This window comes from Athene noctua, chromosome 2 (assembly GCF_965140245.1).
Source record: "Athene noctua chromosome 2, bAthNoc1.hap1.1, whole genome shotgun sequence".
Taxonomy (NCBI): Eukaryota; Metazoa; Chordata; class Aves; order Strigiformes; family Strigidae; genus Athene; species Athene noctua.
In genome coordinates this window covers 22,959,960-22,973,494 of record NC_134038.1, presented here as the reverse complement: position 1 = coordinate 22,973,494, position 13,535 = coordinate 22,959,960, and the positions used below count along the sequence as shown (strand labels likewise).

Sequence of the window (13,535 nt, the reverse complement as noted above, 5' to 3'; positions counted from 1 at the left end):
GCGGTCCCGGCGGCGCGCGAGAGCTGCCTGCCTGGCGCATCCGGTCACGTGCGCGTGCGCGGGGCGGGGCCGCGCTTCCCGGCGGGGCGGGAGCGGCCGCGTGCGCGGAGGCGAGGATGCGGGTCAAGGTGCTGAGCCGCAACCCCGACCACTACGTCCGCGAGACGAAGCTGGACCTGCAGCGCGGTGAGTGCGGGGCCCGGCCCGGCCCGCTGCACGCCCACCCGGGAGGGCCGGTGGCAGTGAGTGGCGGCGGAGGGAGGGAAGGCGCTCGGGCGACCGCCGGCCCTGCCCGTGGCTGAGCTGCCCCCGCGGCGGGGGTGAGGGCCAGCCGGGAGCCAGGCGCGTGGCCGCCAGAGGGCTGCGGCCCTCCCTCCCTCCTTGCTGCCGCTGGGTTCGGCCGGGCGGCGGCGGTTGCGGCCGCCGTGCGCGTGCGCCCGGCCGGCCCGGCCCGCTCCTGGCGCGGTGGGGCCGTGAGGCGCCGGCGGGGCCTTGCGGCGCGCGGGGCCGTAGGCCTTGCCCGCCGCGGGTGGCTGTCCCCAGAGGGGCGGGCGGGGTAAAGCGCCCGCTGCCCGGGCACCGTGCCTGGCGGCGCCGAGCTGCCGCGCCTTCGGGGTGCCAGAGCGCGGGCCGCACACGCCGTGAGAGCTGTCAGTGTGGAGCTGGCGGGCGTAGTCACCGTTCTGGTACTCCGAGATTGCTTTTAGTATTGTCTAAGTTACTCCTGGCAATCTTTTGCCCTTACTATTGTTTCTTTCCTGGTACACGTCGTCCTGCTTCTTGCATATCCCTTATTAAAACTGGCAAAAATCATGTAGACTTACACGGTTTTAGACACAGCAGATGTAGCCTGGGAGATGAGGTGATGACTTTACATTCTCTGTTCCGCTCATCCTCTGTAGAACTGATCTTCCACAGTTGTACAGTTTTACCTCTGTAACATGATAAAAAAGAAGTTTAGTTTCTACCTAGTGTCGGAAATAAAGTTTGTAAAATGGCCACCTTTTGTCAGAAGAGCAGGAATAACACTCTGGGCATCTTGGATGCACCAAATCAAAGTGTTTTGAGCAGAACAGTAGACTTATTTAAAATGATATATGCTTCATTATTCGATTAGATTAGAGGTGGGTGGCTGTGTTGTGCAGAGTAGTATAACTAACGTTTTGTAGTTATTGAACTCTGATGATATACATAAAACATGGAAAAATATTATTGAAGTTGCCCACTGGGACAGTAGCTGTATATATCTTAATTTTCTAAGTACAAGTTGTGTGTAAGCTGTTAAATTAAATTCTCTGTCATTATTATAGAGTGATACCCAGCTTCATTCCATCAGAGATTTAAAGGTTTTGTAATGCATCAAATAGTCTTTGAAAAGCAGAAAACTGAAATAAGCATCAGTTCTTAATGAGTGATGTGTTGTCAGTGGTTCTACTGACTTCAACCTTTTTGCCTGAAACAGAAAGAAGAAAACAAAAGCACAGTGTCAGTATCCACTGTCTTTCTACATTTAATGTAAGGTATATCCGTGTAGGTGGATGCTGAGAGACACTTGCTTGAAGCTTGTTGGATGTAAACACTTCTGTCTGGGAAACCATCTGGGGTTAGCAGAGGACCAAGCTTACGGAACTGATGAGTCTTATTTCTGAGTGAGGTCTGGCTTGCGGCTGACTAAACATGAAGAGAGCTAGGTTGCATCTCTTTGTGCTTGTCCATGTAGCCGTGTCCTTTCTGTGTATGTTGGAATTTAGTGGTAGGAGGTTATTATTGTTGGGTGTTTTTTTCTTCTTTGTAGTTGTATTTTTTAAAATAATAGTTGTAAGATATCTGCAACTGCCAATTTGTTGTGTACATTCATATCTTCCCTTGAAAAGGGCAGCAAATAATTTTAGAGTTGTTTCAAGAGTTTATTAACTTTGAGCTTCTTAAGAGAGCATACTAACGATCCCATGGTCCAATTTCAAATCTTGGTTTTGCTGAAAATTCTCCCATGTCAGGAAAATAAGAGCTGCTTAATCAGCTTACCTTGAACTACACTACATACCGTGGGTTTGTAATGTGTGTGTTACTCTTATTGCAGTTCCAAGAAACTATGACCCTGCGCTGCATCCATTTGAAGTTCCACGAGAGTACACAAGAGCTCTGAATGCAACAAAGCTAGAACGTGTGTTTGCAAAACCCTTTCTTAGCTCGCTTGATGGCCACAGAGATGGAGTTAATTGCATGGCCAAGCATCCAAAGAGTTTGTCTACAGTGCTGTCTGGAGCTTGTGATGGAGAGGTAAGCTGCAGTTACAAACCACAACAAACAAGGTACTTCCTTCTTTTCTTTTTTCTTTCTCTCTCTCTTTTTAATGCCCCCCGCTTGCTTTTCTTTTGTGGTGTTGTTCAGTATGATACCCTATCTTCTCTGAGAAGGTCCACCTTACCCAGTTTGGAGCAGTGTTTCTCAAACTGGAGGTTGTAATCTCCTAGCACACAAAGACAGTAGTGTTCAGCTGTGAGCAGAGGGTATAACATTGAATGTTAATATTTACAGTCCATATTGATTGCTTTTTGCTGCCCATGCAACCCTTCTCCTCCCCTTGAAGTTAAATTGTTGCAGATTAAGAAATTTACATGAAGTCAGATGATCTAGGGGGAAGGGGCACGCAAAGAAAGTTTTTTTGGATAATAATTTTATCATATTGCCTAAAAAATGCTAACCCAGTATTTTATTATTTTACATAAATATTACAACTAGCAAGCAAGGGCACTTTAACTGGAGTCAGTTGTAGAAGAAAGTTTCCTCTCTTTTCTGTCTTCTCTGTCCTTTCTCACCCTTATATTGTTCATCTGATACTACTTGTGTATTTTAAAGGTGTCTTCTGGGTAGCTGGTTGCTTTCTGCTTTTTTATAGAAGGTGCATATGTTATGCAGTAGTGTAAGGCAGATCAACCTTTTCAGAGAGAAGGAGAATATGTTTATATGAAATGTTGGTAAGATTTCTTATCCACTGATAGAGTGAGTAGAGTACTGGGTACTACTATAAATACATACAAATTAAAAAATTACCTCCATTTATTTTTTTTTTAAATGGGCACAAATGCTTTGAAACCCAAACCTCTGTGAGAGGTCTAATTAAAATGAGGTACAGCAACTGGACTGAAAGCATTCTGTTGGTTCCTGAGGCTATTTCCTTGTGCTTTTCTCTTTAGAGGGGTGCTTTATGCTGAAATTATCACTGCTGCTGTCTTTTTAGCAAGAGTTCTAGTTCAAAAATAGGGGAATGTAAAAGTATAAGTAAGTATACAGCTTGAGTGTGGGGAAGGGTTAAGAAGGAAGGAGCTGCACTTTAAAATTTTTTTTTAAAGAAGGGAATAATTAAGTAGTATTAACATTGTCAAATCTGGGCAGTGTTCAAGCCAGGTATGCCACTTCATTAGGATGCTTGTGACCTCTTGAACTTGAATTAGGAATTGCAGTTGTGGGTTGCAGAAAACTTAAATAACACAGAATACTTTTCTGTTTTGAACAGGTTAAAATTTGGAACTTGACCAAACAACAGTGTGTTCGTACTATACAAGCCCATGAAGGCTTTGTTCGAGGCATGTGTGCTCGTTTCTGTGGTACATCATTCTTTACTGTAAGTGTAATGTGTCTTCTTAGTACAGTGTAGCAGTGCAGAGTGCCTGTTCACCATCTGTTTTCCAGTGAGCAACTTAATCTGTCATACAATGTATAAATATTGTATGAATACGTTTATTAAATTGTCAGTGAATTTGACAATTCTATTTTTGAATTTTTTTTTTTATGCCATGATATGGATGTTATTCAAGACTGTGGAGGAGATAAATACCAGAAAATTGCTAATGGATGGTCATGTAATTAAAACATTAGTAAACTAGTTTTCATGAAAGTAGTAGATAGATTATGCTCATTGAAAGACATACAAACACTTAAAACAATAACCATTTGCATATAGTACAATTAAAGGTAAGCTGATTAATTTGATGTGGTTCCATGTTAAGTAAGCATTTTTAACTTATAATAAACCACAACTGTTGGGAGAAGAAGTTAAGCTTGAATAGCTAACATTTTTTTGGGGCCAGTTTGCCTGATCCAGGTCACTGCACAGCCATGCGAGCTCTGCAGGCATAGTGCAAGAGGTAGCGTGGCGTTAGGCAACTGGAGCAATTGAGGTGGAAAGTGCCTTTTAACTGTTTACGTGCTCATCAAAATGGTTTCCAGAAGGTAATTTGCAGTTTGAGATGCCATTTGATTAATGTTCACATAACGTAGCCTAAAAATGTAGTAATTGTTTCAGCTCACCTTTTTCTTGTTCAACCCTGGAAATCTCTCTTTTGAAAACTGAAAAAGATTGTCGTGGATTGACATAAAGACAGTTGAATAGGTGAAGGAGAGCTGGTGGTGGAAACAGTGACAAACAGAAAATCAGTTTGCCTCCTTTCACAAGCAGACAGGTCCCCAGACAGTCTGAGCAGCAGCCGCTCTGGAAGCCAGCCCCTGCCTCCCCTTTCTTCTTCCACTACCACAGTTTTTATTGCTGAGCATGATGTTCTATGGTATGGAATACTCCTTTGGTTAGTTCAGGTCACTTGCCATGCCTGTGTGCCCTCCCAGTCTGTTGCCAACAGCTATTCGCTGATAGGGGAGGCAGGGATGGTGACTTACAGGGGTGGGGGGAATGCCTTGACACTGTGCAAGCACTGTTCACAATAGCTGAACATTGCTGCCTTATCAGCACTCTGTCGGCCACAAATCCAAAACACAGTGTGGTATGGGCTATGATGAAGAAGGTTAACTCCATTCAAGCCAGATGATACACATGTACCTTCTCAGTTTCTAGTGAAATATTATGGCAAGGAGAACTAATGTTCAGCTTGGAGATATGAAGGGTAACAGTGACTAGGCAAGAAAGAGCACTTCTGTGTATGTCATAGATCATTCTCTTTTGGAAGGCTGCCTGTACTCAATTGCAAAGCACATTTAGTAAAATAAACAGAATATATTATTGTAAAACTGCGGATGCTTTCTCCAAAATTCCCAGGTTGGCGATGACAAAACTGTGAAGCAGTGGAAAATGGAGAGCCCAGAATATGGAGAAGAAGAAGAACCTATTCATACAATTCTTGGCAAGGTAGTAAATCTGTTTTGATTTTCCCACGTCTCTTTTAAATTAAGTTTGAACCTATTCTTATCTGCCTTTTGGAGGACAGAGCAATAGTTTGATATCACCTGTTATCATAATGAGTTGTATGATGATGGGCATCAAATTTTATAAAGGCACTTTTAAATATCTTCAAATTTTCATTACATTTATTTTACATGTAACCAGGAAGGAATATCTCAAATGCTAGCAGAAACTGCTGAGATCTGTCTCTGCTAATCATTCCTTTCCTGCAAACTGATCAGATCTTTCTCTAATCTCTTTCTCTTCAGACCTGTGTTGTCAGGGCTTAGTCTGCATTAAATAACTTTCTTTTCTTGCCAATACCTTGGAGCCATTCCATGCAACATTTTTTTACGTTCTTTTTTTTTTGACAAAAGCAGACCAAAAATCATTTCAGCACTTTCAGTTTATGATGAGAACATCATTAAGTGCTTTTTGTAAATAGATAGTTTGAAACTCTTCAGTTATTGTAATGTGTATGGAATCTGTTCAGGTCCCCAGTGAAGATTTGTAGTTGTACCCTTAAAATTTCCATTTGCTTTAAAGTCAATCAGGACTTTGTAAATGGGCTTCTAATGCACACTCCAAGAAATGCATGCATGCACACACAATAAATGAGTACACAGAAAGCTTTCTATTGGGTAAGGGTATGTTTGATAAGACTTGGTTTCTTGTAGCAGTGGTGACTTGGTTTTCAGTAATAATATAAATGAATAAAAACATGGCAGACTTGATATGCAATGATTTGTTGATGTTGTTGGTAACAGAACTTACTTTCATATTTATGTATACAATTGATTTTGTAAATTGTTTTGGTGGTTTTCTGTTTTTTCTTTTAAAGACAGTGTATACAGGAATTGATCACCACTGGAAGGAAGCTGTTTTTGCCACCTGTGGCCATCAAGTGGACATTTGGGATGAGCAAAGGACAAGTCCCATGTGTTCTCTGACGTGGGGTTTTGACAGCATAAGCAGTGTAAAATTTAATCCCATTGAGGTAATATTTCTGTTATATATTGTAAAGCAATGTTTCTCTTGATTAGTGTAAGATTTAAACTCTTAACACCATCTCTAATGTCTTTTTCCGAATTTAGATTTTAATATGTGTACTATCATAATATTTAGGGGGAGTGCCATATATTTTCATCTTTTTATCTTTTGTCTCTGATAGTTGGGGAGAGGAGGAAGAAAAGTAGGGTGGTCTCTGTTCTGCCCACAGCAATACATATCTCATACCTCAAGCAGAAAATGTAGTGTTTATGTGGCTGTGGAGCTCTCATCTGTTCTGGTACTGTTCTCCATGTGACCAAGACTTGACCCCCTTCTCTGTGGCAAAACAGTTGCATTTGATCTTCTACAGCAGTTCCTGTATACCTTTTGGCTGGGCTGCATTTGTAGATGAAGGGTTCATGAGGAATTGCTTGTTACTGGTGAGGTAGAGAGGGCTGGGTGAATTCTGAATCTTAAAGGAAAAACTATTTAAAATGCTTGTGCTGAATAATTAGCTGCACAGAAAGAACGATGAATGTATTTCCTTGTTTCCTTGACTGAAAAAGAAACCGGCTTTGTGAAATAGCTTAGGTATCTAAGGTCAGGTGTTAACCATGCTCTAGAAGTGTTCAGAAGATGATACACTCTTTTTCGTTTTCTTTTTTTTTTTTTTTTTTAGACATACCTTTTGGGAAGCTGTGCTTCTGACAGAAATATTGTGCTATATGATATGAGAAAATCAACTCCATTAAAGAAGGTAATTTTTTTAACAAGCTTATGGCACTGACAATCATATTGAATATGTAATTACTCTGTAACCATTGATGACGATAAAGGGAGGCTCTGAACCATGAGTTCACTGAGTTTTCATTGTCTTAATTTTGAGTCTTTTAACTAAATTTGAATTGTTAGGATTTAAACCATGCCGAGTTAGAAGGGCCCTTTTCTGCATTCAAGCAGGCTGTCATGCTCACTCTGTTGTAATTCTTGATAAAATGCCTGACCCAAGAGCAATTTCACAATAAGAACTTTATGTTCCTCTATTGCATTGTCTGTGATTTTCCGCACCCCCTCCTCCCTTTGCCAGAAGGAAATAAGGTAACTTACAAGGCATTTCCTTACCACCCTTGTAAAACCTTGCCCTGCATTTGAGAAGGTGTTTTTCTTTTGCATGGAGATAAACCCTCCCCTGTGCACCAAGTATAAACTTTCAGAAATCCTTTTCAGTGGAATCAAAGCTGTATTTATATGTGGAATTTACCAATGACATGAAGATTCCTATTTACCTTTTAGAGAATCTATGTAACTATTTAACAATTTTCTTCTTGAAATGCAGTATTCTGGCTTGTATGAGTATCCTTCTGGTATGTTATGTACTTTCTGCACTGGCCTGAGACACTAAAACACTATAATGATACTTATTTAAAAATAGAAATGTTGACGTAACAGAATTTCTTTCTCTCCCTGTGCCCCAACAATTTTTAATGGAGTTTGATTTAGGCCACTGAGATGAAGCTTATAAAAAATTGTCAGTGATGTGGGTTGGAGACCTGAATGTCGAAATGAACTCAGCCAGTGCTGTAGAAGTGCAGTTATAAGTTAACAGGATGTATTTTGAGCCTTTGTGAACTGAGTTCGAATTTAGCAGTTTTACAGATGTAGAAATGCTAAATATATAAAAGTACACACATATGTGCATATATACATGCGTGCTCATATGTCTCACAGAATAGTCTAGGTTAGAAAAGACCTTGAAGATCATCCAGTCCAACCATTAACCTAACACTGACAGTTCCCAACTACACCATATCCCTCAGCGCTATGTCGACCCAACTCTTAAACACCTCCAGGGATGGGGACTCCACCACCTCCCTGGGCAGCCCATTCCAACCCCTAACAACCCCTTCTGGAAAGAAATGCTTCCTAATATCCAGTCTAAACCTTCCCTGGTGCAACTTGAGGCCGTTCCCTCTTGTCCTATTGCTTGTTACTTGGTTAAAGAGACTCATCCCCAGCTCTCTGCACCCTCCTTTCAGGTAGCTGTAGAGGGCGATGAGGTCTCCCCTCAGCCTCCTCTGCTCCAGACTAAACACCCCCAGTTCCCTCAGCCGCTCCCCGTACGACCTGTGCTCCAGACCCTGCACCAGCTTCGTTGCCCTTCTCTGGACATGTTCGAGTCATTCAATGTCCTTTTTGTAGTGAGGGGCCCAAAACTGAACCCAGGAATCGAGGCGCGGCCTCACCAGTGCCGAGTACAGGGGTCAGATCCCTTCCCTGTCCCTGCTGGCCACGCTATTGCTGACACAAGCCAGGATGCCATTGGCCTTCTTGGCCACCTGGGCACACTGCTGGCTCCTGTTTGTCGGGCTGTCAGTCAACCCCCCATGTCCCTCTCTGACTGGCAGCTCTCCAGCCACTCCTCCCCAAGCCTGTAGCGCTGCTGGGGGTTGTTGTGGCCCAAGGGCAGCCCCCGGCATTTGCCCTTATTGAAACTCCTCCAGTTGGCCTCAGCCCATGGCTCCAGCCTGTCCAGGTCTCTCTGCAGAGCCTCCCTACCCTCGAGCAGATCAACACTCCCGCCCAACTTGGTGTCATCTGCAAACTGACTGAGGGTGCACTCGATCCCCTCGTCTAGATCATCAATAAAGATGTTAAACAGGAGTGGCCCCAACACCGAGCCCTGGGGGACACCACTCGTGACCGGCCGCCAACTGGATTTAACTCCGTTCACCACAACTCTCTGGGCCTGGCCATCCAACCAGTTTTTTACCCAGCAAAGCGTGTGCCCACCCAGTCCATGAGCAGCCAATTTCTCCAGGAGAATGCTGTGGGAAACGGTGTCAAAGGCCTTACTAAAGTCAAGGTAAACAATATCCACAACCTTTCCCTCATCCAGTCAGCAGGTCGCCCTGTCGTAGAGGGAGATCAGGTTTGTCAGGCAGGACCTGCCTTTCACAAACCCATGCTGACTGGGCCTGATCCCCTGGTTGTCCCACATGTGTTGTGTGATGGTACTCAGGATGAGCTGCTCCATCAGCTTCCCAGGCATTGACGTCAAGCTGACAGGCCTGTAATTTCCCGGATCATCCTTCCGACCCTTCTTATATATGGGCATCACACTGGCCAATTTCCAATCTGTCAGGACCTCCCCGGTCAGCCAGGACTGCTGGTAAATGATGGAAAGCAGCTTGGCGAGCACCCCAGCCAGCTCCTTCAGCACCCTCAGGCGTATCCCATCCGGTCCCATAGACTGTGTGTGTCTGTGTGATGCAGCAGGTCACTGACCATCTCCTCCTGGATTGTGGGGGGTCGTTCTCCCAGTCTCTGTCTTCTGGCTGAGGAGGCTGGATTCCCTCAGTACAACTAGTCTTGTTATTAAAGTCTGAGGCAAAGAAGGCATTAAGCACCTCAGCCTTTTCCTCATCACTTGTTACCATGTTTCTTTCTGCATCTAGCAGGGGATGGAGGCTCTTCCTGATCTTTCTTTTGCTACTGACATACTTCTAGAAACATTTCTTGTTGTCCTTGATTGCTGAAGCCAGATTTAATTTCCAGCTGGGCTTTAGACCTCCTGATTTCTACCCTTCATAGCCTCACAGCATCTTTGTAATTACTGTGAGTCACTAGCCCCTTCCTCCGAAGGCTGTAAACTCTCCTTTTCTCCCTGAGTTGCAGCCAAAGCTCCCTGTTCAGCCAGGGTGGTCTTCTCTGCCACTGGCTTCTCTTACAGCACCTGGAGACCACCTGCTCCCGAGCCATTAACACTTCCTTCTTAAAGAGTGTCCAGCCTTCCTGGACCCCTATACCTTTCAGGACCATCTCTCAAGGGATTATTTCAAGCAGTTGCCTAAACAAGTCAAAGTCAGCCCTTTGATAGTCCAGGATGGCAGTTCTGTTGCCACCTCTCCTGGCCTCTCTGAGAATAGAGAACTCTTATTATAATTTCATGATTGCTGTGCTCTAGTCAGCCTCCAACCTCCACATCCTCCACCAGTCCTTCCCTGTTCACAAAGAGGAGATCCAGCAGGGCACCTTCTCGGGTCAGTTCACTCACCAGCTGTGTCAGGAAGTTATCTCCCACATATTCCAGGAATATCTCGGACTGGTCCCACTCTGCTGTGTTTTATTTCCAGCAGATGTCTGGGAAATTAGTCTCCCACAAGAACAAGGGCAAGCGATTGTGAGATTTCACCTAAATCCCCATAGAATTTTTCATTCACTTCTCTGTCCTGGGTGGGTGGCCTATAGTAGACCCATACTAGGACATCTCCCCTGTTGGCCTTCCCCCTGATTCTAACTCAAAGACACTCCACCCTGTCTTCACTATACTTGTACTCAAAGCAGTCATAACAGTCCCTGACACAGCACCACCCCACCGCCTCTCCTTCCTTGTCTATCCCTTCTAAAGAGCTTGTAGCCATCAACTGACGCACTTCAGTCATGGGAGACATCCCACCATGTTTCTGTGATAGCCACTACATCATAATTTACCGGATTCATCATGGCTTCAAGCTCCTCCTGTTTGTTACCCATGCTGTGTGCATTGGTATACATGCACTTCAGATGGGCTGATGTTTTGTCCCCTTCCCCCTTCAAATCTAGTTTAAAGCTCTGTTAGTGAGCCCAGCTAACTCCGGCCCTAAGATCCTTTTCTCCCTCTGGGACAGGTGCATCCCATCTAATGCCAAAAGGTCTGGCGTCCTGTATATTAAACCATGATTGAAAAATCTGAAGCCCTGACAGTAACACCAGTCTTGGAGCCACAAGTTCATCTGTTGAGTTCTCAGGTATTCTTCTTCATCCATCCCCACAACTGAAGGGATGGAGGAGAACACAGTTTGTGCCCCTGACCCCTTAATCAGTTTCCTCAAGGCCCTGAAATCTCCCTTTATTGCTTTAGGACTTCTCCTGGTAATGTCATTGTTACCTACCTGAAAAACCAAGAGAGGGTAGTAGTCCTTGGGTCTCAGTAGAGAGGAGAGTTTAGCCGTGAGGTCCTTGACCTGGGCCCCAGGGAGGCAGCAGACTACTCTATGAAGCGGGTCTGGTCTGCATATGGGGCCTTCGACACCCCTCAGAATGGGGTCACCCACTACAATGACTCTTCTGGGGTTCTTTTTAGAACTAGTTTTAATACCTGGTCTAAAATGATCCAGCCTTGGTGGACCTTGGTCTTCCTCCTTTTTGTCTTGTTCTCTTCCTCCTTCTCTTCTTCATTAAAAAGTTCCAGGACCCTGAATCTATTGTGAAGGGGCACCATGGCGGGTGAGAGGATTGGAGGTCAGGAGAGGATTTTCCAGCCTCCCCCATCTCTTAGGTCCCCTCCTTCTGCTTGGTAGCAGGAGGATGAGGGATTACCTGCCTTGTTTGGAACTCCATTTGCTCCTGTTGCTTTAGGGGTGCTAGGGTGTTACTCCACCTCCACCTGAAATTTCCCTTTCACACTCCCTAATACCTCTTGATCTCTTGACCTCTTCTCTGAGTTCTGCCAAGCTGAGGTGGCAGGTCATCAAGTTGATCGCAGCACACGCAGGTACTGTCACTGCTGCCCTGCGGCAGGATTGACAGGCTTAGGCACTCCCTGCAGCCCAGGACCTGAACCGCTGCATGTTTGCGTGGCAGCTCTGACTGGGTTGCCACGTTCTTTCTGGTGCTGGTTTTGATGCAAGTGGAGACGTAGTTCGGTCTACTCGTGGAGGACGATAAGATGAAACTAGCCCAGATAAGTTCTAGACCCAGGAGATGGACTGCACCCTGGTTGCTTGTGCTCCCTGGGTGCTGCTCTTGTCGTGAGGGCCATGGGGCATCGTCACTCCAGTCTCCATCCACTCTGAGTCCCTGCTGCTCTCGGCAGCAGCAGCTCACTCTTCCCGCTCAGGGGGGAGGCAACTTGAGGCTCTCCCTCTTCCCTGGGCTTCTACCTTCACGTTTTGCGGTTTTGCCGCAGGTTTTTGACGCTTTCAGGAGGGTCCCCCGCTGCTGTCCTCCTCTTCAGAGCCCCTCTCCTCAGCAACTGGTGTCTGTATGTGTATCATGTAGTAAGCAGCATGCTTAGGTGCATTTGCTGCAGTAGGAGTAAAATACTGATGAATAGTTCCTTGCATCCGTGAATACAGTACTGGATTTCCTGCTGGGATAGGGATGATTCTCCTGTAGAGAGGCTGGTTGGATGACCTTTTCTGCACTGAGAGCTAAGAACTCTGTAACTCCCAGGAGAAGGGTACTGCTTATTAGAGGTACCTTACCTAGGTATGGGCCCTGGCTTCTAGCACTGCTGTGTTCCTGGTGTTTGATCAGCAAAGCAATTCATATACTGCCTTGAGTTTGGAACTCAGTGGGAGTCCCTTCCTTAATGGAAATAGGAGTGCAACTGTACAGATCATGCAGCAGTAGCTCTCTTGACTGTTTGTCCTATCTGTGAGTTTTGAAGCCTTAAGTTTCAAAGAGGGATGAATAAGATGGTGAGATGCTGCTTAAGTGCAAAATAAGAACTAGTCTGAAAAAGCTTGGAAGAGGTAAAGGGAAGTACTTGTGTTTCTTGATGGGAGGAGGATGTTTAATAGACATTGGTACACTTTAGAACTAAGTCATTCTTGTGTAACCTGTGGGATCATGGGAAAGCTTAGGGTGTTTTAAAGATAGACTTCAGCATTTAAACAGCTGACAGGAACTGTGTTATCCATTGCTTGTAACATTCTTAGCTGTTAACTTCAACCAAATACCTTGCCAGATAGTAAAAGAGGACAGAGTATTTGTTTGTGTGATCCAGTTTTGTGTTAAAGTAATCTCAAAATTTCCTGGCTGACACTCTTTGTAAGCAAGTCTTCACAGTTTAAATAAATAAACTGAGATAGCCAATTCTTCAGGGACTTCACAACTTTGACTTCTTGTAATAAGGACTTTTTCTTATAAAATGATTATGTATATCTACAATTGATTAAAAAATAATGTCAGAAGATGGCTCTGCTACAGGCTTAGATAATTTTGAAATGCCATTATTAACATACTTAACAGCAACTTAAATCACTTCAAGCTCAGGTTGCTTCAGTTGTTACTGAATATAATGCTAGAACTGTACAGAGAATCCTTTAATTCTAAATGCCACTGCTGAAATAAACTGAATGCTTGTAAATTTGGTGCAAAAATAGTGAAGCAAGATGCAGAACATGGAGTTTGACCAAACCTGACCCCTTTTGAAAAAGAGCTGGATTTTTTAGAGTTATTATTATTATTATTTGAGTTATTTTGTGGTGTGATTTAAAATATACATATGGTGTGTTAAGGTTAATTGCGGACTCATTTTGTAGTGGCTGAAAAACTTGGACAGGGAAGAATAAAGTTCCTTAGTTGATTACTAGCTTCTCAGATAGTG

The 13,535-nt window shown here is 44.3% G+C and overlaps 1 protein-coding gene across 1 annotated transcript in view; it reads left to right on the top strand.

Annotated features, from left to right (window-relative positions):
• Nucleotides 1-68: 68 nt before the first annotated feature.
• The window catches only part of DCAF13 (DDB1 and CUL4 associated factor 13), a 29,861-nt gene continuing 16,394 nt past the window's right edge, over nucleotides 69-13,535 (top strand). Inside the window, exons 1-6 of the mRNA XM_074898609.1 lie at nucleotides 69-186; nucleotides 2,081-2,280; nucleotides 3,518-3,625; nucleotides 5,051-5,140; nucleotides 6,015-6,170; nucleotides 6,843-6,920. Of these exons, the coding sequence (XP_074754710.1) occupies nucleotides 117-186; nucleotides 2,081-2,280; nucleotides 3,518-3,625; nucleotides 5,051-5,140; nucleotides 6,015-6,170; nucleotides 6,843-6,920 (702 nt within the window). The 5' untranslated portion in view covers nucleotides 69-116. The remainder of the gene's footprint in view (nucleotides 187-2,080; nucleotides 2,281-3,517; nucleotides 3,626-5,050; nucleotides 5,141-6,014; nucleotides 6,171-6,842; nucleotides 6,921-13,535) is intronic.